At 41.0% G+C, this 26,628-nt stretch overlaps 1 protein-coding gene across 2 annotated transcripts in view; it reads right to left on the bottom strand.

The window, feature by feature from the left end:
- Positions 1-20,034: 20,034 nt before the first annotated feature.
- Positions 20,035-26,628, bottom strand: part of LOC126198891 (transient receptor potential protein) — a 439,251-nt gene continuing 432,657 nt past the window's right edge. For both annotated transcript variants that reach the window (XM_049935507.1, XM_049935506.1), the window contains exon 21: positions 20,035-22,086. In XM_049935507.1, coding sequence (XP_049791464.1) covers positions 21,815-22,086 — 272 coding nt within the window. In that variant the 3' untranslated portion in view covers positions 20,035-21,814. The remainder of the gene's footprint in view (positions 22,087-26,628) is intronic.

Raw genomic sequence — 26,628 nt, 5'->3', positions numbered from 1 at the left:
AAACGATTACTGCATCACGCTATCTGGACATTCTTCGTGAATTTGTGGCGGTACAAACTGCCTTAGACGGCACTGCGAACACTTCGTGGTTTATGCAAGATGGTGCCCGGCCACATCGCACGGCCGACGTCTTTAATTTCCTGAATGAATATTTCGATGATCGTGTGATTGCTTTGGGCTATCCGAAACATACAGGAGGCAGCGTGGATTGGCCTCCCTATTCGCCAGACATGAACCCCTGTGACTTCTTTCTGTGGGGACACTTGAAAGACCAGGTGTACCGCCAGAATCCAGAAACAATTGAACAGCTGAAGCAGTACATCTCATCTGCATGTGAAGCCATTCCGCCAGACACGTTGTCAAAGGTTTCGGGTAATTTCATTCAGAGACTACGCCATATTATTGCTACGCATGGTGGATATGTGGAAAATATCGTACTATAGAGTTTCCCAGACCGCAGCGCCATCTGTTGTTGAAAATTGTAACTACTGTAATTTCGAAAGTTTGTCTGCCTGAAAATGTACTGTTGTCCCAAGCATATTGCAACAAACGGTGTATTTCTATCGCTGCTCGTTTAGTTTTTATTGCCGTTTCAAATATACCGGTCATTTTTGAAACACCCTGTATATATGTCTGTATCTGTGTAGTCTAAGTGTAGTGTATGTCTACCGTTCGCGTATTGGCCGCAGAAAAAGACAGTGTGTTTTGGGGAATCTTCTTTCCCGCATGCTATGTAGGTGTCTGCCTCGTACTTACGTGGTTTAAGTGCGTGGGATAAGGTCCCTGTCCGGTTATGAAATGTACCATATCGCGACTGGGATCGATATGTTTCATTCTCAACCGCTCCCTTATGTCAGGGAGGAAGTCGTGCAGTCTACGTCACGTATCACTTACATCCCACTCACCTTGCCATGTACCCAAACGCAAACTTTTAAGGTGATGTATCGTCTCTATCGGCACACCAGTTATTGTCTGTACCTTATATAATCTCACCATCTTTAATCAGTACCTTGCAGCTCTGTTTTTGACCGTGATATCTATGGTGCATATTCCGAGCACCACACACAGTGGTGATGCCGAAGGCTCCAGATGGCCTAAGTAGGACACTTCTCTGCCCTTGTCTGACCGATTCTTTGTCGGTGACCACGTTCAGTCTATGTGCCAACGTGCTAGCTGTGAAACTGAGTACTGATCCGAAGAGCGCACAGTGGTATGTTCGTTTGACTTGTAGAGGTAAACTGTACTGTTTTGAATTTAACCTCACTAGTTTGTGTAGTATTTTTTCTGCTTTGTCTGTTATTAGCCTTATGTGTTCGTGGAAATTCAATTTCTCATCTATCTGTACCCCAAGATAGGGCGTAACGTGTGCTCGTTTGATGTTTGTGTCTCCAATTTTAATCGAAGGATTCCTTTGGAGTGATCCTTTCAGTAATGTGTGTGTTGTTTTGTTTTCGGCTATCCTGAGTTTATTGTTGTGACACCATTGTGTAATTGTTTGTAGTATTACTCTGGCTAAAACACTAAGAAGAAGCCCGCATCTCGTGGTCGTGCGGTAGCGTTCTCGCTTCCCACGCCCGGGTTCCCGGGTTCGATTCCCGGCGGGGTCAGGGATTTTCTCTGCCTCGTGATGGCTGGGTGTTGTGTGCTGTCCTTAGGTTAGTTAGGTTTAAGTAGTTCTAAGTTCTAGGGGACTTATGACCACAGCAGTTGAGTCCCATAGTGCTCAGAGCCGGCCACTAAGAAGAATCGCTTCTCGGCTTTTAGCAAGATCAAAATTTGTAGTATTGATTATTAATAAATTAATTTATTCTTTTGAGGTAAAATACATAACCCTAATAAAACAAATAACCTAAAAAGGGATTATTCTGCAACAAGGTCCTAGTAATACTAGGTCCCTTGTTGCTGCAGAAGACAGGATTTCATAATATCTATTTTAAGAACAACTGCTAACGCTGAACAGGAAATGCTTATCAGCAAGGTTGCGCAACCGGAAGTGAGTTTTCTCCGTCTATTATTTTACTTGTCTGTTTGTTGCTGGAAAACTCACTTCCGGTTGCGCAACCTTGCTGATAAGCATTTCCTGTTCAGCGTTAGCAGTTGTTCTTAAAATAGATATCATGAAATCCTGTCTTCTGCTTGTTGTGGGACTTAGAATTTTTCTCCGTCTATTATTTTACTTGTCTGTTTGTTGCTGGAAAATTCACTTCCGGTTGCGCAACCTCGCTGATAAGCACTTCCTGTACAGCGTTAGCTTGTCATCCTGTTCTTCTGCAGCAACAAGGGACCTAGTATTACTTGTCTGTTTGTTGCTGGAAAATTCACTTCCGGTTGCGCAACCTCGCTGATAAGCACTTCCTGTACAGCGTTAGCTTGTCATCCTGTTCTTCTGCAGCAACAAGGGACCTAGTATTACTAGGACCTTGTTGCAGAATAATACCTTTTTAGATTATTTGTTTCATTAGGGTAGATGTATTTTACCTCAATAGAATAAATAAATTTATTAATAAAGAAGACTACACATTGATCTTGCCAAAAGCTGAGAAGCGATTCTTCTTAGTGTTTTAGCTCTCTGGGGCACTCTGGGATGCTCTCTGGGTTCTCCAGAGTGTTCACAGTGAGATAAAGATGTGCTTATAGATAGTTTACTATGGGTGGTGGCTGTCCATTGTTGGGGTTGGTGGGCGGGTATTTTCATTGTTGTACAATGTTGTGGTACTTAGAATTTTTCTCCGTCTATTATTTTACTTGTCTGTTTGTTGCTGGAAAACTCACTTCCGGTTGCGCAACCTTCCTGATAAGCACTTCCTGTACAGCGTTAGCAGTTGTTCTTAAAATAGATATTATGAAATCCTGTCTTCTGCAGCGAGTCAGTAGCGAGCCAGTGTGTGTGTTGGACCTTCCATCAAGCTACGGACCCCCTTGAAGATGTCTCCCGTAGTCGGAGACGAAACGTTGGGAACCAATTCGGAATTCATCAACCGACCACGGCATAACAGCCCGGATAATTATAATGGACATAACTGGGTTCTGTTGTTTTTAGTGACTACAATTAATAGGTCATCTGCGTAGGTGAGAATTCCGTCTCACCTGTCATCCAATCCAGAAGTTGTAGGAGGGGTTCGATTGTTATGTCCCAGAAGATGGGGCCGCAGATCGATCCTTGAGGACAGCCTTTTCATTACTTTCCGGCTGTCCATCTGCCATTTCCATATATGCTCACAACAGTAGATCCTTGAACAACTGACGAGCTCCGTCGTTTCAGAGATGCCCGCTCCCAGACGTCTCACCGTAACAAGCTGCCTGTGTCATTGCCGCTTATGTCGGTGGATTTTTCCATCTGGGACCCGTATCGTCGCTAGAATTATTCCCCATTCGTCTCTGCTGTACCTACGTACATTTCCTACCGCGACATGTGCCTGCAACACCACCCGGCGGCGTTCAGTCAGCCTCGTGGTGGGTAGCAGTCAGAATGCTCTGGCTCATCGGCGTATCTTCAGTGAAATATTATCTTCCTTTAGGGATAGACCAGAAAATCATGGATGCGGCTGTAGCCTGCTGGTCAGTGCTTCCCACTAAAAGCATCGAAAGAAATTCATTTTGCGAACACCAACGAGACGACTAGTTTCTGTCATAATACAACTCCCAAATCTATCTAAATAACAGAGAAGAAAAAGGACCAAAAGGAGGTTTATGCAGTCACAATACAGTGTGTACAAAAGTGTGAGATAGCATGATATTGTCATTAAGTCATACAGAGTGTTTCAGGAGGAGTGTTCAATATTCAGAGGTATGACAGGAACGATCATTGGAAGGAAAAATGTCCAGTAACGATGGGTTCTAAAATGCTTACCTTAAGAGTTATGAGCGCTTCTTCATCTTTGGTGCGGTGGAACAAATTTCTTCTACTGCAAGGACTTAGCTTTCCATGCTTTGGGGGAGGTGGTAGGGTCCCAAACAAGAACAAATTGTCAACAGAGAAGGGTTCTAAAATGCATAACATAAGAGCCACGAGCACTTGTTCAGCAGAATTGATATGATTCAGACTATCGAAGATGAAGAAGTGCTCATACCTCTTAAAGTATACATTTTAGAGCCTGTATTTGATGGATTTTCTTGCTCCGAATGATTATTCCTTTCGAATTCCTAGGACGCTCTGTTTAACGTAGATAAGAAATTCAGTAAAGGATATTCAACTGCTCCTTCTTCGCCTCTCGCTCTCTGGCAAAACGGAATTATAGACGAACTAGCGTTCATTTTAAAGTACATCTAGTGAAAATGATAACGGACATGAACTAAATGGGCTAAAGTCAGGGAATAGGTTGTTCCTTTTGCCGTGTGTGACGCCGAAATGTTGCGGCCACATGCGAGATATGGCGCGAGTGTAGGCACGATGTGTGAGACACAGCTGTGTAGCGCACGTGGCTGCACTTCTGCACGTCACTAATTAACCAACTTTGAACGTCGTATGACGCTTTTGTCATAGCATGTCGATGATTACACAAGAATTCGGCTTTCTGAGGTCAACAGCTGCTGCGCTTGATCTTAGATATCGCAGAGGAATTGATCCTTTATGCGTAAACTGCAGCACAGGGCGACCACAAGTGTTTGACGAACGGACGTCACGTCACCTCCGGTAAACCGTAAGGGTTGATCGATGTTCTGCTGTCATTCAGGGGTACCCGATATTAGTGTGGGGCTTTAGGAACACACTTCTACCAGGATTGCATGCACCGCGAAGACTTCATCAGACGGTGACTGACATCTCGTCCAACGCCTTTCCATGACTGTTCACCAGTCAATATATACGAGAACATGAACGAGGGGAAATCTCAACATGACACATCCCTTGCTGAAACGAATGTTTACAGTTATGTTGACTTTTATTTTAATCAATGTTTCGTGTTCCTGATCCCAAACACAAAGAAAAAAATGGAACAATGCCTGACAAGGTGTTGAATATACTTATAACATGTCAACAGAAAAAAAATTGAAGCTAACTGAGAACATACGTTTAACAAGGTATGTAAATCTCTTTGAACCATCATTTTGCAGTTGTGGACGTGATGGTATCCAGTACACAGTAAGTATAGATAATAATGCTTCGAGTCACAATTTTTGCACCTTTTATTGAATCACACATAATGGTATTTGGAGCATATGGCTCCATCATCAGGTACAAGTCGTTTTAATTAATTGTTTACTTCTGTTCTTAACTGAGGTAATCTGAAACGTATGTTCCTATTGCGAGAAGGTTGGATGTTAAGTTTAGATGATCCTGAATAAGATAACAGAAAATATGATAAGAAACAGTGGACACTTACCGAAAAATTCAGGAAGAGCATTTTTAACGTTTCAGTTCCAGCAACCTTTGATTTATCCATTATGTAAATGCACATCACGTCACTCAAGAAAAACACTTATTTGTACACTTCAAAACACTTCACAGATGTGACCAAAATTGGAGTTTATCATGTAGTGTCAGAAATCTAAGTTTGAAATAAATTGACATATGCAGCGGAGTAAATTTAAAGTAAGTTTTTAAAATTACTAAATTAACTATGGTTAGCGAAATATGCGTTCATTTAAAGTGGATTCAGACGTTGTGATTTTATGGAGGTATATAATCAGTTGTTCTAACACGCCTATGGCCCTACGACTAGCTTCGTTGTGTAGTAGTACTAAACTGTTTTCTGTCGTGTTGATGACGTGTTTAGTCTCCAGCATATGCTATGGAATGACTGATTTTTCAGAGTGCTTGCATAAGATTACCTGCAAACACTGTATGAAGACATGTTCGTCAGTCAGTCAGAGCTGTGGCACTTGGGTAGTCGGAACACGAAGAAGCTGGAAACCAGGAAGACAGAGTCAATCATTGCGTAACATATTTGTATTATAACGGAGACCCACTCGTACGATTTATATCGCAATATTCTGCACAGTGTTAAAAACAGAAAGAAGATGACGTTACTGGAAATAACTGAAATCATTAAACGAATGGCACTAGATGCTTCCTTATTGTTAGTTTTAAATGAATAACCACAATTCACTTTTTTTCCTTTGTTAAATTAAAATTCGGTCATGTTCTTGTGCTTATACCAGATTTCTATAGTTAAAGTAGTTTTGTGATTCATTGTGAGATATAGCGATTTCCTATGCAATTTTTTTTTAAAAAAATGCAACCTCCTGACAGATTAACACTGTGTTCCAGATCAGGACTGGAACCAGAAATGTTACCTTTCACGATCAGTCTTCTGGCGACTCAGCTATCCAGCCATGACTTACGACACGCCCTCACAACTCCACTTCTGCCAGTACCTCGAAATATGATAGAACTACGAGGGTCAGTCAAAAAGTAATGCCTCCTATGTTTTTTTCTACGTTTAATTGTCAGGAAATTTAAATGCAATTACATAGGTTGAAAACCACAACATTGAGGATCATTTTGTCATTTTTCAATGTAATCTCCGCCCATCTCTACAGTTTTGGTCCATCTTTGAACAAGGGCATGTATCCCAGCACGGTAAAAATCACAGCTCTGCTTTCTAAGCCATTGACGCACGGATGTTTTGACGGCCTCCTCATCTTCAAAATGAATCCCACGATGAGCTTCTTTTAGTGGCCCGAACAGATGGAAGTCTGATGGTGCCAGGTCAGGGCTGTATGGGGGATGAGGCAAAACTTCCCATCCAATTTTGACAATCTCGTCAGAGGTGTGACGACTGGTGTGTGGTCTTGCATTGTCATGCAAAAGAAGAACATCTGCCATTGATTTTGTTGGGCGAACTCGCTGAAGACGTGCTTTAAGTTTTTTGAGGGTTGTGACGTATTGAACAGAATTTATTGTGCATCCCTGCTCCAAAAAATCAACCAGAATCACACCTTCTGTATCCCAGAAAACTGTTGCCATAACTTTCCCTGCCGATCGCACAGTTTTGAATTTTTTCTTCCTCGGCGAGCTTGTGTGACGCCACTCCATTGACTGCCTCTTTGATTCGGGTTCAAAAAAATGCACCCATGTTTCGTCCCGGTCACAATTTTTTTCAGAAACTCATCTCCCTCCAAACGGAAGCGCTGCAAGTGTTGGGAGGCTATTGTTTTCCTTGCCTCTTTATTCTGATCGGTTAACATTCTTGGAACCCACCGTGCACAAACTTTTGAGTACCCCAATTGTTTAATAATCGTGATCACACTGCCTTTACTAAGAGAAATAATGCGACACACTTCATCTGCAGTCACCCGACGGTCACCACGAATGATGTCATCAACTTGCTGAATGTTGTGTGGAGTCACTGCACTCACCGGCCTGCCGCTCCGCTTTTCGTCAGTCAACGGTGTTTGCCCTTCAGCTTCCTTACAACGACGAACCCATCGTCTAACAGTGCTGACATCCACTGTCACAACACCATACACCTTCTTCAGTCTTTCATGAATGCGTATGGGCGTTTCACCTTCTGCATTCAAGAATTCAATCACACAACGCTGTCTCAAACGAACATCGATGTCGGCCATCTTACAAACTTCTGCTGTGCTGCCACCTGTTGACACAGAAAGTTACTACTGCAGTGGATTGCAGAAGAAGGTTTGAGGAATGGCGCCAAATTCAAATTTTTCACTTAACTTAATTTCTTTAAGTAGAAAAAAAATGGGAGGCATTACTTTTTGACCGACCCTCGTATGTATTTGTATAGCTGACATGTATCTATCCCGACACGCCTATGTAATGCGAAATCGACCATTAGATGTCAGGAGAGGCTCCTGTATAAAACGCTGTGGGGGAGTACTGTGTTGTCAGTAGCAAAGCAGTAACAGCAGAGTGAGTCGGCGAGGAGAATTCAGTGACTTCTAACATGGAACAAGCATTGGATGTTTCCTGAGTAACAAGTCCGTCAGTAAAGTTTCACATCAGCTAGTACTAATTTAGGGAGGAAAAAAAATTGTATCACGTACTGGAAGAGAAAAATAAACTCATTGGCATTAACTGGCAACTATTGCTTTTTATTTCAAATGATTAAGGCCTACTAGAAGTTGTGAACTAAAACAACTTTCTTAAACCAAGTGTTAGCGATGATTAAGTTGTGGTTTGTGCAAAATTCTACCAGGCGTCTTCCTCTTTCATTCCTTACCCTCAGTCCATATTCATCTACTACTTTTCCTTCTCTTCCTTTTCATACTACCGAATTCCAGTCCCCCCATGATTATTAAAATGTCGTCACCCTTAACTAAGTGAATGATTTCTTTTATCTGATCCGAAATTTCTTCAATCTCTGCATCATCTGCAGAGCTAGTTGGCCTATGAACTTGTAATACTGTGGTAGGCGTGTTCAATGATAATACAATATTACAAATCACACTGTTTGAGAAGTCGCAGTTTTCTCAAGAGCAATTTCACAATATCTGACTGCGATTGCAGTCACAACTAGAAGTGTCAAGTAGTAACTAAGAGTAGCATTTAACATTCAACTCTGTGTCACATCTGATGGCCGAAGTTCGTACTTGTTTCTTACAACCCTGTGTCACACTATCGAGTCTAGCTGCGGTTTCCACTGATAAATCACAAAGAGAAGTCTCAAGTAACAACTAAATGCAGGATATAACACTCACCTCCATATGCTAACTGTTGACCGACGTTCGTACTTCGTTCTAAGAACCTTGTGTTTCACGCTATGGATGTATAAATTACCTAGGGTTGAAGAAATGAATCAAGAAGGAAATCTGCTCAGAGAAAAAAATTAGACTTGATGTTTTACCTGTCGGCAGCACTGACTGGTTTGGCTAGAGTTTGATTTTGGATCCCCGTCCCTGAAATCTTGGATGTGTAGCGTAGCCAGCTGTCTAGGTTTGGTTAGAAGGTAAAAAATCGATTAAGTCGGTGAAGACAATCATTGTGAATCTCAAATAAGTGATGGTTACAGACTAATCTATAGCGCAGCCTAATATTTATGTTCGCACCATATTTAAACTCACCTTGCGTACTTTTCACCATAAAAACGAAATATGCAATGTAAATTCAGAAAATGCGTGTTACATGATGGACAAGGCAGCAAAGAGTGTTTTGATGCATATTACACACATATATCGTACGTAAACTGCGTACAGTGTATTCATAAGGTGGATATTTTTTTCAACACTGCAGTACACTCGTAAACTTTTGCGTGTACCTTCAAGTATCCCACTGAACTTATCCCCGATGCCAGCATTCAACTGGAAGATCCGCACTCCCACTCTTTTCACTTTACTGTCATCAACCTCCAAACACATACTTATCCCGTCCCTTTTAAGAAATTTGTCTTTCTGTGTAACATTTTATGGCTGAAGATCAATCCTTCTGCTGCCAGCTTACCAAAAACTGTCCGAAAAAAATTAACTTTATCTAAAACAATGTAAAATGTGGCAATGGTAGTGCAAACTGTATCCCCCCGAGTTCTTAACCCTTATAATTTGTTGTAGGCCGTAAGAGAATGTTGTGGGGAGGACCGATTAAAGCAAGAAAGTGAAATACGACTGACATGGCGAAAGCGTTTCACATTATTATTGTGGTATTGAAAGAAATTGATCTTCAGAGAAAAGAGCTCGCTCCTTTGAAATCAGAAGAACGTAGCGCTCTTATAACGTCGGTTGGTTGCTTGAAAGAAGCTGACAGTTTTGTTCCTGCCTTATTAATTTTTCCAGTGAAAAATATGACGGAAGTGTTAAAAACAGGAGGATGAAGAGGAACAGCTTTTGCAGGGCACCCTTGGGCTGGATCCTGAGCCCTTTCACACTATGGTTTCGATAGTTCCAGTATTCCAGTCCAACAAAGAAAAAACCTTTTTGTTAGTCCTAGAGCTGTTGATAAAATATCAGTATATCGATATGTTTTTCCAAAAACATCGATATTTATTTACGACGGCTAATTCCCGATATATCGAATCGAAACGGCAGAATCGAGTTCCAATATTTTTATTTTATAAGTATTAGTCTTTTTTCACTTTTCGGTAAATATTTGAAATTGTTCTATTGAACTGTAGTAGAACATAGTTTGACTTTCGTTGTGTGAAAGAGTCTTACTACTTCCTGATCTTTCATTACGTCCAATCTTTCCCTTTCGCTGTGTGAAGCAAGTATAGGTGACACAAAGATTCCAAGTCCGATTGTACTGAGGGGTGTTGGTGTGAATGAAATAACAAGATTTCCGATGTGAAGAAATAGCACAGCACACCACTTGCGTTAAAAAACTGTGCACTTTTTCTTCAAATCGGCATTCTTCAAAAACAGTTGCTGAAAATTATGAACAAAAATGACAAGATAGGTATTTGCTGTTGGTGGAGGCACGTGAGGTGAAATTCCGACGTAATCAGCTCTCGGCGCAACAAACAGAAGCTACAACTGCTAGGCCGCTGGCGTTGACAGAAATAAAAAAGCAGGGAAGTCCACATGAAGCGTTCCGGAAAAATCCGACGTCTGACGAAACGAAACGACGGACCTGCCGGACACCTCTTATTCTGCCACCATTGTTAGCAAAGTGGTTATCGCGAAGCGTGAACGTGCATAGTTCAAAAATGGCTCTGAGCACTATGGGACTTAACATCCGAGGTCATCAGTCCCCTAGAACTTAGAACTACTTAAACCTAACTAACCTAAGGACATCACACACATCCATGCCCGAGGCAGGATTCGAACCTGCGACCGTAGCAGTCGCGCGGTTCCGGACTGCAGCGCCTAAACCGCGTGGCCACCGCGGTCGGCAACGTGCATAGTTTTCCTTACAATTCTTGCTCTAAGGGGGATAGGCAATGCGCGGAATATCTGATAATAAATCTGTAGTTAAGTATAGAGTTCTAAAACGGTCAGTATATTTACAGTGTGCAGTCGATATTCTTGTAGGCCAGTACGTCAATATTTTCTCGGTCGCTATATCGATGTCTTTTTCGATACATTTAGAGCTCATAATGATACATTTTAAATACCGATATATCGGAATCCTGATGTTTTTAAAAATACCTATAGTCCTAGTTAGCTCTGGATGGTCACTGCACCCACACATCTAGTACTGAATTGATCAACTTGGTTACGAGGGGCGTTCAATAGTGCAACATATTTTTTTTCAGAAAATTACGGTAGAAAAAATGCGGCATTTATTGAGAGACATCCAGGAATATTCCTGCTTCAGCCCCTATAGTTTCATGAATTTCCAGTACGTGGCAGCGCTATATTTAGCTTTCAAGATGGCGTCTGTGAAAGGTGTAAACAGGCAGAGAGCTGTTGTTGAGTTTCTTTTAGCGGAAAACCAGACATCACAGATATTCATGGGCGCTTGCAGAATGAATAAGCAGACCTGGCAGTGAACAAAAGCACGATCAGTTGTTTGGCGAGGCGCCTGTTATCATCGCAACAAATTGACGCAAGACCTGTCCGATTCCGCGCTTGCCGGCCGGTCGCACACAGACGTTACTCCTGCAATGTTGCAAAGAAGTGATTAACGGATCGCAGTCAGACACTTCGTAGCTCAACTGAACGTCTCTTTTTGTAGTGCTGAAACATTTGTCCGCCCCTTGGAGTATTCAAACATGTACGCCCGCTGTGTTGCTCACCGCCTAACAAAAGACTATAAAGGCCAACGAAGGACCATCTGTGTACAATTTCTTGCACATTTTGAAGCCGATCGTGACAATTTTTTATCGCTTGTCGTCACAGGCCATGAAGCATGGGTTCACCTCTTCGAACCGGAAACAAAATGGCAGTTCATTAAGTGGCGCAACACCACTTCACCTCCGAAGAAAACGCGGTGAAGCCATGGTGACGGTTTTCTGGGTCTCTGAAAGGATTATTCTGTTTGATTACCTCCCTGATGGAGCATAGATCAACGCGTTCAGCGTGTTCGTCGCCACAAAAATGCAACCGTACTTCTGCTCCTCCATGACAACGCAAGGCCCACACAAGTCTGAGCACGAGAGAGGAGCTCACAAACCTTCACTCGGCTGCTCTCCCTCATCCATCCTGCAGATCTCGCACCTCTCGACTTGCATCTGTTTGGCCCACTGAAGGATGGACTTCGCGAGAAGCAGTACGCGGATGACGGGGAAGTTACTGAGGCAGCAAGACGTTGGCTTCGACTTCGACCTGTATACTAGTACTTTGCAGGCATACAGACCATCCCAGCATGTCCCATTGAACGGAGATTATCTTGAAGAACAGGGTTTTGTAGCCAAAACAGAGGGAAATAATATGCTGTATTGGAATAATGAGTAAACCAACCAGCTTTCGGGAAAAAAAAACGTGTTTCATTACTTATTGAATGGCACTCTTGTATAAGACTCCGATGGGTACGATAAAGTCTACGTTGCGGAGAAATCAGACAGTGACTGGGACACTATGAATGTGCTCTCAGAACTGTTTGACAAAGCCTATAAAATATGTTAAACTGATCAAATAGCAAGGAGCAGTAGGTAAACAAGGTAACGGTATTGCCGCAGTGGATACACCGGTTCCCGTGAGATCACTGAAGTTAAGCGCTCTCGGGCGTGGTCGCCACTTGGATGGGTGACCATCCAGTCCGCCATGCGCTTTGCCATTTTTCGGGGTGCACTCAGCCTCGTGATGCCAATTGAGAAGCTACTCGACCGACTAGTAGCGGCTTCGGTCATGAATACCATCATAACGACCGAGAGAGCAGTGTGCAGACCCCACACCCCTCCTATCCGCTTCCTCCTCTGAGGATGACACGGCGGTCGGATGGTACCGGTAGGCCACTCGCGGCCTGAAGACGGAGTGGAGTAGGTCAACACTCGTTTGATAATAACCAGCTCTAGGATGCTGAGTACACTGAAAAAGCCATCACAGAACAAGATTATTTTTTATTTTATTTTTGATGAATCTGTGTTACAAGAAGACTGCAGGAAATCATCTGAGCCTGCCAGAGGACTTGAAACAAGGACGTAACTCTGACGCAAGATGTAACCCCCTGTCGCTAGATCGTTACGAAATGTAGCGTGTAACTTGGCAGTGTGTATCTTTACTATGTCGGTGCGTGAAAATCAGCGTGTTGTAATCTAGTTTCTAGCCGCAGAAAATGTACCTCCAACAGAAATCCATAGGAGAATGAAAGCTGGGTACGGAGATAATTGTATCGACATCAGTAATGTGTCACGATGAGTTGTCTGTGCTGGTAAAGAAGGAAACGGTGGTGATAACTTCAAGGTTTGTGACAGAACTCAGAGTGGACTACCGCGTAAGGGAACACAGCTCTCAGGTAAGTCTGGAATATCAGGAGAGCGTGTGCAAGCCATCACGGCAGAGCCGTGGTACAAAAAACTGTGAGTACGGTGGGTGCCTCGAATGCTCACTCCTGACATGAAACAGCGGAGATTGGACATCTGTCAACATTTCTTTCACATTTTGGCGAGAGGTTGATGGGTTTTGCTAATAACAGATGATGAAAACTGGTTTCACCATTTTGATCCCGAAAACAAGGGAACGTCATTGGAGCTCCGCCACAATGCATTACAGATGCCAAAGAGTTCAAGACTATGCCGCCAGCAGGCAAAGTCATGTTCACAGTATTCTGGAATGTTCAAGATGTGTGCATTTAGAATTCATGCCTAAAGACATCTCCATGATGTGTGCGAGGTTCTGAGAGGCCCTCACAAAACCGAAAGCACGAATTCTAACGGTTTGTCAACCCCTAGAGCGCCCTTTCCTTCAGAATGACAACGCCAGACCACACAAGAGCGCTGTGACATCTCCAACAATTTGACGCAGACGCTTTGGGTTCATTGTCATTGATCTTCATCCATATAGTCTCGACTTGGTCCCATCCGATTTTCATCTGTTTCCAAAACTGAAAGAACACCTTCGAGGGCTTCGCTTTGACAGTGATGAAGCGGTGCAAGCAGATGTATGGTTGTGGCTCCGTCAAAAAGGTTAAGCATTCTACAGTAGCAGTCTCAACAGACTGGTTGAGACTTCCTGGCAGATTAAAACTGTGTGCCGGACCGAGGCTCAACCTCGGGACCGAGTTCGAGTCTCAGTCCGGCACACAGTTTCAATCTGCTAGAAAGTTTCATATCAGCGCACACTCCGCTGCGGAGTGAAAATCTCATCCTGGAAACATCCCCCAGGCTGTGGCTAAGCCATGTCTACGCAATATACTTTCTTTCAGGAGTGCTAGTTCGGCAGGGTTCGCAGGAGAGCTTCTGTAAAGTTTGGAAGGTAGGAGACGAGAAGTAAAGCTGTGAGGACGGTGCGTGAGTCGTGCTTGGGTAGCTCAGTTGGTACAGCACTTGCCCGCGAAAGGCAAAGGTCACGAGTTCGAGTCTCGATCCGGCACACAGTTTTAATCCGCCAGGAAGTTTCATATCAGCGCACACTCCGCTGCAGAGTGAAAATCTCATTCTGGAAACAAACTGGTTTCTCGTTGGACAAATGTGCTCGCCATCAGGGTTACTATGTTGAGGAATAAAAATGTAGACACAAAGAAGAAGGATTTAGTACGTTAATAAGGTTTGTTTTATTTAAAAAGCTTCTAGACTTTTCACATAACAAATTGGGAGGCATTACTTTTCAGCACGCCCTCGTAGTTTGATCAAAACAACCATCAGCATCTCCAGCAGCGTATGATGTTTCTCTGTGAATAGTTTATAGCGAAAAAAATATTCTTTATAATACCCAGGGTACCATGACGTCTATAACCACGCTGTTTGATATCGCTTCTGTTCCAAAAATTCGAAAGAGAACCTTAAAAAATAAATACCTGCAAAGGCATTACATCTATGCCCCACAAAGAAAAATTGGTGAAAATCCAGTAAGCTGAAATGCCACTGTGAATCTTCATCTTCGATGAGGAAGTAACGGTAGGCAGTATCGCGTAAAGCTCTTGCACTGGAGCCTTGAGACATTAATAAAGGCGTAGAGTTAGTAAAGAAATTCCTCATGTTTCAAAGAAAACTGAAGACTCAACAGCGAAGATGGTGAAGGTATTTTCCGCGAAACATATGGTTGGCAGCTTCATCCAAGAATTTCCCTTTCAATAAACGATGAAATTTAGCATATGTTTCCTGGCGACAGGTACGGGAAGATATTTAAGGGCACATAAAAATCTGTTATACTTACGACTTTTGTTGTCTCCCTAACATAGTAATATCAAACTGAATTGTAGAAGTAAGTGATTGTATTAAGCAACTAATTATTAACCTACTCTTTAGGTCCTGAAGAGTACACTTAATGTATTGGAAGTGCGCTTAATGTTTCTCTCATTTCATTGAGTTGTAAAAAATTAATTGAATTTCCCATCGGTGCTTAGCATAACATGATTACAATGTTAAAAAGGAAGCACTTCCGAATGCTCTGCAAAATTATATTTATTCAGTCACGAAACGGCTTTCGGCTTCTTAGGTTGTTGTCAGGTGAGGACCGTATGTCAGAGAGAGATAAAATGGTATGCGAGTTGCACACATATTATTTACAAATAAGATACAGAATATACCTAAATGATGACATGTACAGTGTTCACAAACGAAAGTATTACATTTCTTGTCACACAGAAGTAATAACATTAACTAAAAGAGGAAACAAAATTTTTTATCCGGTGATGCATTTATAAGCGATGAAAAAAATTTTGAATTTACAATTTCAATCTGTTATTTGTAAATAAAACTTAATTTAAAAGAGAGAAAAAGGAAAACAATTTCCTAATGATTTGGAAGAAATATGTTATAAATTAGTGGTATATTTCGTAAGTTAAATAGCCAAGGTAAATAACATTATGACACATCGTTAACATGCTTTAAGATATAATTTTTAACAATTTTTAATTTTTGAAATGTTAAAAGGTAAATGGGGTAATAATTTGCGGTTTTTTCTGCATAAAACAATCACATCGCTGTAGCTTGGCTAATTATGTTTGTAGGGACCACCATAAAATTTCGCCGAATTGCTATCATTGATACAAATAAAATTATGTTCTCAGGTTTCTTATACCTGTGTTGGGGCAGAGATTCAGTTACTGTCAAGTCCAATGAAGGGCGCCCAGAACTCAACTGTGCAGTGCAGGTCCCCCTTGTGACTCGGCAGTTATCCCCGGCTACCTCTGGTATTGCGCTCAGCTGGACTCCTGTCAGCAACACATCCATTTACACGAGCATCTCGTGATCTCGTGCCTTGCATGGCAGCTTGAAACATCTCTGTTACTTACCCTCGTGTTTGAAGTTAATTTGATAAGCGAAAAAATTGGTTTACATCAAGAGAAAATAACTGTCCAAACCCTAACCATCAATGTGCTACGAATCAACTGTCTGTACCAGAAAGCAGAGGCCTAACAAGGTTGCATGACTCAGTTGAATCGCAGACAGAAAGCAGAAGCGTAACAGTGTTGTGTGAATCAGTGGAATCGCAGACCTACCTGTTAGTACTGTTGTAACGTAGCAGGTTACTACGAGATAACAGTCACTGCAATAAAGCATGAAGCCGTTTATCCCGGTGACTGCGGGATTGTGTCTTCTCTGTGACTCACAGCGCAGCTGACGCTAATAGCCGTGAGAAAGGTCTCCAGTTCCCTCTAGTAGGAACGTCAATTCATACAACCTACGAATCTAAATAAACTACAGTAGTTATCAACGGATTTTGTTCAAACTTGCTATACCATCTTTTGTTAGTAAGTAAAGGATCCTGTAAAATTTTCAGACTTTTATCTCTTATAGTTCCGGAGACTAAGAAAATTATTTAAATGTCCAAAAACCGACACTTGTGTTTCAAAACTCAGTTAGGAACAATAGCAGTTTGTCTTTTATTATCATCTAAAGTCATAAACGGAGTTCTCAGTGTATAAAATCACTCAAGTGGAATTGTCTTTTCAAAACTTTAATCGCTCTGCATTTCGTAGTGTAAAAGAATCATTCAAAATTATGATTTGTTTATTATTTTGGTGTATAAATACGTGGGGATGAATGGGAGAGTGTCTGTGCGACATATGTTAAAACTTAATGTTGTTACATGTAAAACATAATAAAATTGAGTCGTGGGAAAATTGTGGTGCAATTACGAAGCTAAAATGACGTATGTCGATGTGTGCTTGCTTTTTTAAGAAAGCAGCCAGAATAGAAGTCGGAAGTGGAATAAGTTTATAAATTAATTTAAAGATTATTTTGCATTTCGGTCTATTTTATTAAATATTATATTAGAAATTGTCATTGGAATGACGTAAATGATTTTCTGATTAGCGATTGGCTCAGGCAAGTTTTGCCTCGAGAATGATAAAGAAGGATCATTCTGACTGCTCATTCAAACCATTAGCCAATCAGAATTAAGCTGTTCCCCTGCGCAAAGAGTTAGATAGGCGTAGAGTGGGCTGGCATCGAGAGAGTCGCACACCAACCTTCGTACGTGTAAAACCATGCTAAATGTCACCGAGAAAGTGACTTGTAAAATAGAGAACTGTTGAGTGCATTGCTGATAGGAAGTGTCGCAAATTAGGCAGTTTAAGTTACGAACTTTGTGAGGACAATTTGTTTAATTAATTGATGTGTTATGAGCGTGTGATATTTCGGACTTAGTAATTCAGCGTGGCATATTCCGTATACTTTATGGAATACTTCGGCGAGCACTTATAACTTTGAAGACCACTGATACGACCGAAGTTTCAACTCGCTGTAGTAGTGGGTCAGTAACTGTCAGATCTGCCACGCTGCGAGATGCTTATAACAGTTTCCACAACGAAACTTTGTCTCGAAACCTGGCAGAAAATCCAAAGAGTTTCTGGTAGTATGTGAAGTATGTCAGCGGCAAGACGCAAACAAAGCCTTCTCTGCGCGATAGCAATGGAGATACTGTCGAAGACAGTGCTGTTAAAGCAGAGTTACTAAACACAGCTTTCCAAAATGCCTTCACAAAACAAGCGCTATGGACAATGGATTTCAGTTCGACTCCGTATTTCTGGATTTCCGGAAGGCTTTTGACACTGTACCACACAAGTGGCTTGTAGTGAAATTGCGTTCTTATGGAATATCGTCTTAGGTATGTGACTGGATTTGCGATTTCCTGTCAGAGAGGTCACATTTCGTAGTAATTGACGGAAAGTTATCGAGTAAAACAGAAGTGATTTCTGGCGTTCCCCAAGGTAGAGCTATAGGCTCTTTGCTGTTTCTTATCAATATAAAATTTGGGGAGGCAATCTGAGCAGCCGTCTTTGTTTGCAGATGATGTTGTCGTTTATCGACTAATAATCAGAAGATAAAAGAAATTGCAAAACTACTTAGAAAAGATATCTGAACGGTGTGAAAATTAGCAGTAGACCTTAAATAACGAAAAGTGTGAGGTCTCCACACGAGTGCTAAAAGGAATCCGTTAAACTTCGGTTACACGATAAATCAGTCAAATCTAAAGACCGTAAATTCAGCTAAATACGTACGAATTACAATTACGAACAACTTAAACTGGAAGGAACACATAGAAAATGTTGTGGGGCAGGATAACCAAAGACTGCGTTTTAGTGGAAGGACACACAGAAAATGTACCAGACCTACTAAGGAGACTGCCTACGCTACACCTGCCCGTCCTCTTTTAGAATACTACTGCGCGGTGTGGGATCATTACCAGATAGGATTGACGGAGTACTTCAAAAAAGTTCAAAGAAAGGCAGCACGTTTTGTATTATCGCGAAATATGGGAGAGAGGGTCACTGAAACGATACTGGACATCAAGGCGTTTTACGTTGCGACGGAATCTTCTCACGAAATTCCAGTCACCAACTTTCTCTTCCGAATGTTGTTCATATCGAACTACATAGGAAGAAACGATCACCACGATAAAATAACGGAAATCAGAGCTCGTGCGGAAAGATATAGGTGTCGGTTTTTTCCGCGAGCTATACGAGGTTGGGATAATAGAAAATTGTGAAGGTCGTTCGATGAAGCCTCCGACAGGCACTTAAATGTGATTTGCAGAGTATCCATGTAGATGTAGATGCAGAATGGCTTGAACTGAGGCGTCCAGTGGAGACACTCTCAGAATGACACATGACAAAATTTCTCTTACTTCCAAAATCTGACTAACTAGCATTTTATGAGAGACCGTTTTCCTTTCGCATTCTGAGTTCCCTTGAACTGCTCCACCAGGTCGTAGCAGAGTGGGTTTTGGTCTGCAGACGATGAATTTGTTTATTGTTAGCATTCTTATGCCAGACTTCGCGACTTCCAGATTCTGTAGTCTGAATTCCGCCCATTCTGACTTGTGCACCTGTGCCTTATGCCTGCTCATGTCCACCGCTGGCTACCGTGAATTCAGATCATTAAATTTAATTAAAATTCAAAAATCTCGTGATTTCTAGTTCGGATCACGAAGCGGTTTTCACCAATCTGACTTTAATAACATTTCGCATCCATCCAAATGCGTTTACACCTAATTCCTTCTCCCCATCGTTTTTTAAATCTACCAATTATTAACGCTGAGATGAGGGAGCACAGTCAGATGACACAGCACTGCAATATCTCAAGCTACCTGAGCTCATCAGCATATAGGGCTCACGTTGACCGAACTTTGGCTTGGCGTTATTGCGAGCGTCAGTCAGTAACGAAGATATAGCCATGTGGTAACATCACTGTAAACTTCTGGTGCTTCCAGCCTCCAACATGTCTTCATCACAACTGGTGACATTAATTTATCAAAGTCTCAGTCCCAACTGTCTTAGTCGTCTGGCATAGTATACAGAGATCTTCAGTCTAGGTGTAACCAAGCGCTTTGTAGCCTTACTTGTGGCAGTTACATGCGGTGCTGTCTTTAATATCTGCAAGTTTTCTGTAGTAAGTGGCATTTAGCAATTTTACCCAAATTTAGGGAAAGTAGTGCCAGTTGTGTTAAGTGCAGTAACACCTCAAAAACAAGACATTATTTTTAATGTCTGTAAATGCATCTAATTATCGCAAGTCTAAATTCTGTTCCACATGCGATTAGGAGAGATGACACCAGATTGGACACCGCTGCTCCATAATTCCCTATTACTGCCTACGGAAGTCTTGAGATTTTGCAGTAATCTACACCACATTTGGAAAACAATAAAACAAATGCTTTATGGTAAACACATTTTATTGCATAATCAATATACATGTTTTAACAAAGATGGCATAGTAATAATTCTTGAAGTGTAAGTGATCAAAATTTATTGATTTTTGTTAAGAACTTTGTTTCTGGGTACTTATTAGGACTGAAAATAGACAAACCAACACAATCTTATGTCAGCTATTTCTGAAGGATTTATCAAAATTTATTTATTTCATTACCCGTATGTTAAAAAGAGACAGTGAGAAAAACAGTTGGAGGAATGATTGAGGTACCAGCCACGTCCTGTTGTCGTCGACACAAGTCTATTTCACTGCCCAATTACGGAAATTAGACGTTTTGGTGAATGAAAAGCCCTAGTAGAGCATAAAAATAGCGGAGACTGTTATGGACGGAGCTGATAAGGTTTATGTTGCTTCATATAATTTTAAATATTTACAAATACCATAAAAGCATACGGCGATTCGTATTAAAAGTGAAGAACTCAAAATTTAAGGAAATGCTAAGAATAGAAAGCAGTTTCTCATAAAAACGTAATGGCAATCAGCTTTACTTGATATGGGGATACTGGCATTATTATAATAATGTTTCCAAAGAGGTCAACTATGTGCTATATCTAATGTATGTTATTATTAGATGGATTATTATTTTTTTCAAAAATGGTTATTGTCAGTTAAGGGCCAACTGTAACTTCTGTAAATTTCGCTGAAAAGTGGTACCCGTAATTCATGAACTCTTAAATGTGTGTTGGCGCTGATGTTAAACGTTTTGCTATGGTGGCATACAAGAAGCGAAGACAATTCCTGCCACCTGGGCGTTCCACACATTTCACGAATTACAACCAAAGTTCTATGTCTTATTCCGTTTCATACGGGAGTAACTGTACTATCCTCATTTACTGATGACGGGAGATTAAGGAACGCTTTTTCTCTCTTCTCTCTTGTCTCTCCTCCAAGCACACACGTACACAAAATTTCTCTCTCTCTCTCTCTCTCTCTCTCTCACACACACACACACACACACACGCGCGCGCGCGCGCACGCTGAGAGAGAGAGAGAGGGAACTATATTTCGGAATGTTTGTTCTAACTAAAAAGCCTCTTCAATGGGTTTACATTATGGTGGCCTTCTAATGACTAATTCTACCTATTCGACAAGAGTGCCAGGCCAAAGGACGCTGAAGAAAGCAACAGAGTGCTATGTCTAATGACTGTGTCCCCTTATCTGCCTGTAGCCACAAGGGATCGACACAGATTTCGAAGTGCAGTCAATGCAGTACTTGCTTTTTCATGCCCTCTGCTGCATCAAGATATATACGTCGACGTCTGGCTGGTAGTGGAAATGTGATGATATCTTGGGCTACATCCTTGCCCGTCTCTTCTAGACAAGTGGATGAAAATATTCTTATGAGAATCGCTTGCAGAATAAGTTATTAAGTATTATGCCTGATTAAGGGATTATAAGTTAAAATTACACGAAATAGGTAAGAAATGTTAGAAGGAAGGCAGTTCATTGGACCCAAAGGTTACAAAGTTCATTTGATCCATGGGTAAGTACACCCTTGGTTTGTGATAAAATAGATGTATGAAAAATTAAATTAGTATGTAGCACATATTACTTCAAGGAACTCTCATCGACCTCTTTTCTCAGAGCAGTACTCTTCTCGTACGGGGTGGTTATCTCGAAACGTGGAATGAGCCCATATGAGATCTACCTAGCCCAGACCCGCAGAAAGTCCCCATGACGAGGGCAGTGAGTGTAGTGTGTAGTGTGTAGCGTCTAGCGTGCGCCTACAGCCAGCCGGTGAGGGTCTGCCCCGTCACTTTGGACTTCCCGCCGGGCTTGTAGGCCCGAGGGGAAGGCGTCGGCGCCGAGCCGTCCTCGCGCTCCTCCTTCCCGCTGTCCTTTGCACCTCCTTCCTTCTTCTCTTTCTCCTCCTCGTCCTTCGCGGGGCCAGCTTCCCCAGACTTCTTGGGCGCACTCGCTTCTTTGTTGGTACCGGCACCTCCAGAGGCGCTGCCGCGAGAGGAGGTTGATGAAGACCTTGACGAAGCGGGCGAACCTGACGGAAAATTTGTTAACGAGCGTTGTTTATTCATAGCTCAGCATGTGTTATGTAACAACTCTTCTAAAAAGTTAGACAGTGATTACACATACTACAGCAAGCTGTTAATGTTGTACACAACCAATGAAATCAACGTATATTGGCCCTGTAAGTCACTGATGTACAGGGTGAGCACAAGGTCTTGCCATGACTATAACAATTTGTAACAGAATAACCGTTTGACATAACAATTTACATTTGATGCCGTTACATAGGTTAGTGCTATTAGTTTTTTTTAAGACCATTTACGTTAGTAAACCTCAACGTGTGCTCCCTTAGTAGCTCGGAGAATGTCGAGGCCGTATTCCAGTTCCCGCCAGGTGTTTCGTAACATGTGTTCTGTCACAGTACCCACAGCAGCTTGTATCCCAGCCTTCAGTTCGTCGACCTCAGCAACTGGTGTGGCGAAGACTCTGTCCTTGATTAGCCCCAGAAAAATAAGTCAAGGGGCGTAATGTCTGGAGAGGTGAGTAATGTCCGGTTCGGTGGATTGGAAGGAACAGTCCAACACCCTGGCCACCCCGCTCTCCATACATTACGCCCCTTGACTTATTTTTCTGGTGCTATATCAAGGACAGAGTCTTCGTCACACCAGTTGCTGACGTCGACGAACTGAAGGCTAGGATACAAGCTGCTGTGGGTACTGTGACAGCACACACGTTACGAAACACCTGGCGGGAACTGGAATACGGCCTCGTCATTCTCCGAGCTACCAAGGAAGCACACATTAAGGTTTACTAACGTAATTGGTCTTAAAAAAAACTAGTAACACTAACCTATGTAATGGCATCGAATGTAACTTATTATGTCAAACGGTTATTCTGTTATAAATTTTTATAGTCAGGGCAAGACTTTTTGCTCACTATGTATATCTTTAAGCCGTTAGTTATATACCAAAAATATTTCAGAATAGGTTCCTCATACCAAAACAAGGAAACGTTTCACTTCCTCAGGTTCATAAAATCGTCAGTTTCAATTTTCCTGAGCAATAATTGTACAGTTGCATGTTATCAGCCTACAGTCGTCTGATCAGGCAAATTGTTTGCATTCTCATCAATTCACACACGCTATGAAATGGCCTCACTTTGCATCTATGCAGCTTGAAATTATCTGATGGTGAAAAGTCCTACCAGTTCAAGAACACCCAAATGGTATCGGATGGCTTTATAGATATCCAGGGCTGGCTTAGAAGGTACATTGTTGGTCTATGAAACGTCCGCTGTGTAAACTAATTATTTTTATGTATTACCTATTTCAGCTTAAAATCGCACATATGGTATAAATAACCTCTTCTGTCATTATCAGACAATTTGAATAGCTTACATGGTAAACTTTCAAATGAACGGCCTTGGGAGACACTCAGAATGAAAGCATATAGGCAAAGGCCTTTTCGTTCACGAGTTACTATCTAAAGTGTTCAAATCATCTGATGACGACTTGGTAATACGTCGAAACCGGTAATAATATCGTTTGTGTGACCTGAGACAGAAATATGTAACTAAGCAATTCGAGTGTCAAATGTTGCATGAAAGCAGTCCACATAGCCGAACTTAGCCTACTAAATTGAGGTGAATACAAACAATGGGATGAGTATAAACGAAACTTCCAAAAAGTTCTATGTTGTCGTGTCGGAAGACAAATGGAAAACTTATTCAAAGATTTGTTTGTCTAGGTGCGTAGTCAACTAATCTAACAGGGAAACTACGAATATCAAAGTTCACGACACTGAAAGTAAAAGTTCACTCTACCTTCATTTGTAAGTACCAACCTAGATTGTGTTATTTTAACTCAAGTACATAAGAAGGAAATTTGCAGTCCCATTTCATTAACCAAAAGTTCAGTTTGAAAGTATACTTGTGTTTCGGCTAATTGAAAATGTCAGGTTGTTTTTTCGGAAATTGTCGAGTGAACACAAACAGTAATCGTCAGTGTTTCTTCAGCAGAATACCAAGAATTTGACATAAACGAAAAACCATGTGGCACTGTTCTGAGCCCAGGAGGTTATGCTGTGAATAAAGTATATGGAAAAATTTAGTTGTCATTTAGATTGCACACATGTAAAATTCGTTACTAAAAGGCAAAGGTTATGATGATTTTTCGGAGGAAACAAGGCTGCTAAAACAGGTTTATTTTAACAGATGAGAAGTGATTATGTACTTAACGAGATGTTGTTTGAAAGCTGTCCAATACTTCTAGGAATACGACTCGTAGATTCAAAGACTTCATTTTTAAACACGATGTCAGTGACTTGGTATATTAACAAACAAACAATTTCATAAATTTAAAATTACAGTACACTAGTTAGAGATATAACAATTTTTACAAGGAAAACAAAATGAGAAACCACAATTCGTGCAATATATTTAGTTTCTGTACTGAGTAAAACTTTTTTTCAACTGGATAAATTTTATTTGTTGTTCTTCAAAATTCAAAACTGATTTTAACCTGTCCCTATTCACCCAAAAAGGCCAATAAACAGAAAAATAATAAGATTAACCCTACTGTTTTATACTGCCCTCTCTGCAGAATGAATAAAAGTACCAAGATTTTATTTTTTATGTTATAAAAGGCTTTCCTAGGTTGTAAATATAATTATAACTTTAAGATTAGGCACAAGACCTATAATTCAATATAATTATGATTTTCGTCTTTCTTTTGAAAATTATAAGTTTTTCTTTTAAAGCTGAAAACTCTTTCTGTTCGTACCATTTTACAATACCAATCCACTTGTCACAAGAAACTGTGGTCAGTGCAGTTCTAATAATGTGACTTAAATGTGGTGGAGTGCCAACCATCATGTATAATTCGCCTTAGAGTTTGTTTGTGGTATAGAGTTATATGCATACCTTTCACTATTTTTTAAGAAAGAGAAATTTTGGTCGCGACAAAGAAAATTAATGAATGTATATTGACAACTCTTTCATGTACACCCTGTGAAACTGTCGACAAAGTAGTAAGGGTTTTGAAGAGGTGTCTGCAAGATGTTCTAAATTAGCATCACATATAATTATTAATTTTCTGATTATCTCTATAAATTGAGCTATCCAGACAATGATTACCTGACTCATTAGTGAATGCAAATATACATAAGAACTAATTTTTCTTTTTCAGTCACCTACAACCGTCGAGTACTGCAAAAGTAGTTAACGTGACTTATTAATTCTTCGAAGTGGTTTTCCGTTGTTTGATGGCTATCTTCTTTTCTAGATTTGTATTTCATTCAGTACATTATTTTTCTACCTTGAGATTGTTTTATATTCCTGTAGCTTAATGTTATCGATATTGTTAACAAAGGAAATCAAATTTGGTTATGAGAACAGTGCTATGAAAGAGAGATGCGGCAGTATTTCAACTGTGGTAGGGAAGGCGAATCACTGACTTCGATTTATTGGGAAAATTCTAGGAAAGTGCAGTTCATCTATGAAGGAGACCACATATAGGACAGTAGTACGAACTATTCTTGAGTACTGCTCTAGTGTTTGGGATCCATACCAGGTCGGAATAAAGGAAGACATCAAAGCAGTTCAGATGCCATCTTCTAGAATTGTTACCAGTAGGTTCAAACAACACGCAAGTCTTACAGACATTCTTTGGGAACTGAATAGGAATCCCTTGAGGGAATGCGGCGTTCTATTTGAGGAACACTATCGAGAAAATTTAAAGAACCAGCATTTGAAGCTGACTGTCGAACGATTCTACTGCTGCCAACATACAGTGCGCGTAAGGACTGTGAAGATAAGATAAGAGAAATTAGAGCTCATAAGGAGGCATATAGACACTCGTTTTTCCCTCGCTGTGCTTGCGAGTGGAACAAGAAAGGAAATGACTAGTAATGGCGCAGGGTACCTCCCACTGTGCATTGTATGGTGGCTTGTGGAGTAAGCATATAGATTTGTAAATGTAGATGTGGATGTAGAAGCTATGCTACAGAAAAAAAGAACATCATGTGAAAGAAGATTTTTAAGTGGCAATTTACAGTGTGAAACCTAATTGATAAAATGTGATCTTTAGCAGCTTCTCTTGTTTTAAGATATATGATTACGTACTTTGTTATAAAATTAATGTAACCGAAACAAATATTGATATAGTGACCAATAAAGTATCAATGGATCACACAGGAAATAGAATTTGGAAGACTTAATTGAACCCTTCGATTTGCTGTCAATAGTTAGCTTTCCAAAATGGGTGGCTAATGACAGTTGGACCGTAACCGTCAATGTTTTCTTTAAATGCGAAGATTTACATTAGGCTTTACCGTGACTATTACAGATATTGAGTGAAACAACAAATTTACTGTTACCAGCTTCCACAACCCGTTTCAAATGCTTCTACCTCCATGAGGTTGGTTTATTTGTGTTAATATGATGTGTGTTGTTTTACGACTTTAGAGTAACCCTAAAGACAAGAACAAAACATTATTACAGAGCATTGTCGACAAAAAACTGAAATAGAATACCTTCAGTGATCACAGGCTCCTTTCTGTGTTGCAATACATCGCCT

This window comes from Schistocerca nitens, chromosome 8 (assembly GCF_023898315.1).
Source record: "Schistocerca nitens isolate TAMUIC-IGC-003100 chromosome 8, iqSchNite1.1, whole genome shotgun sequence".
NCBI classification, from domain to species: domain Eukaryota; kingdom Metazoa; phylum Arthropoda; class Insecta; order Orthoptera; family Acrididae; genus Schistocerca; species Schistocerca nitens.
This window is presented reverse-complemented; position numbering and strand designations above follow the sequence as displayed.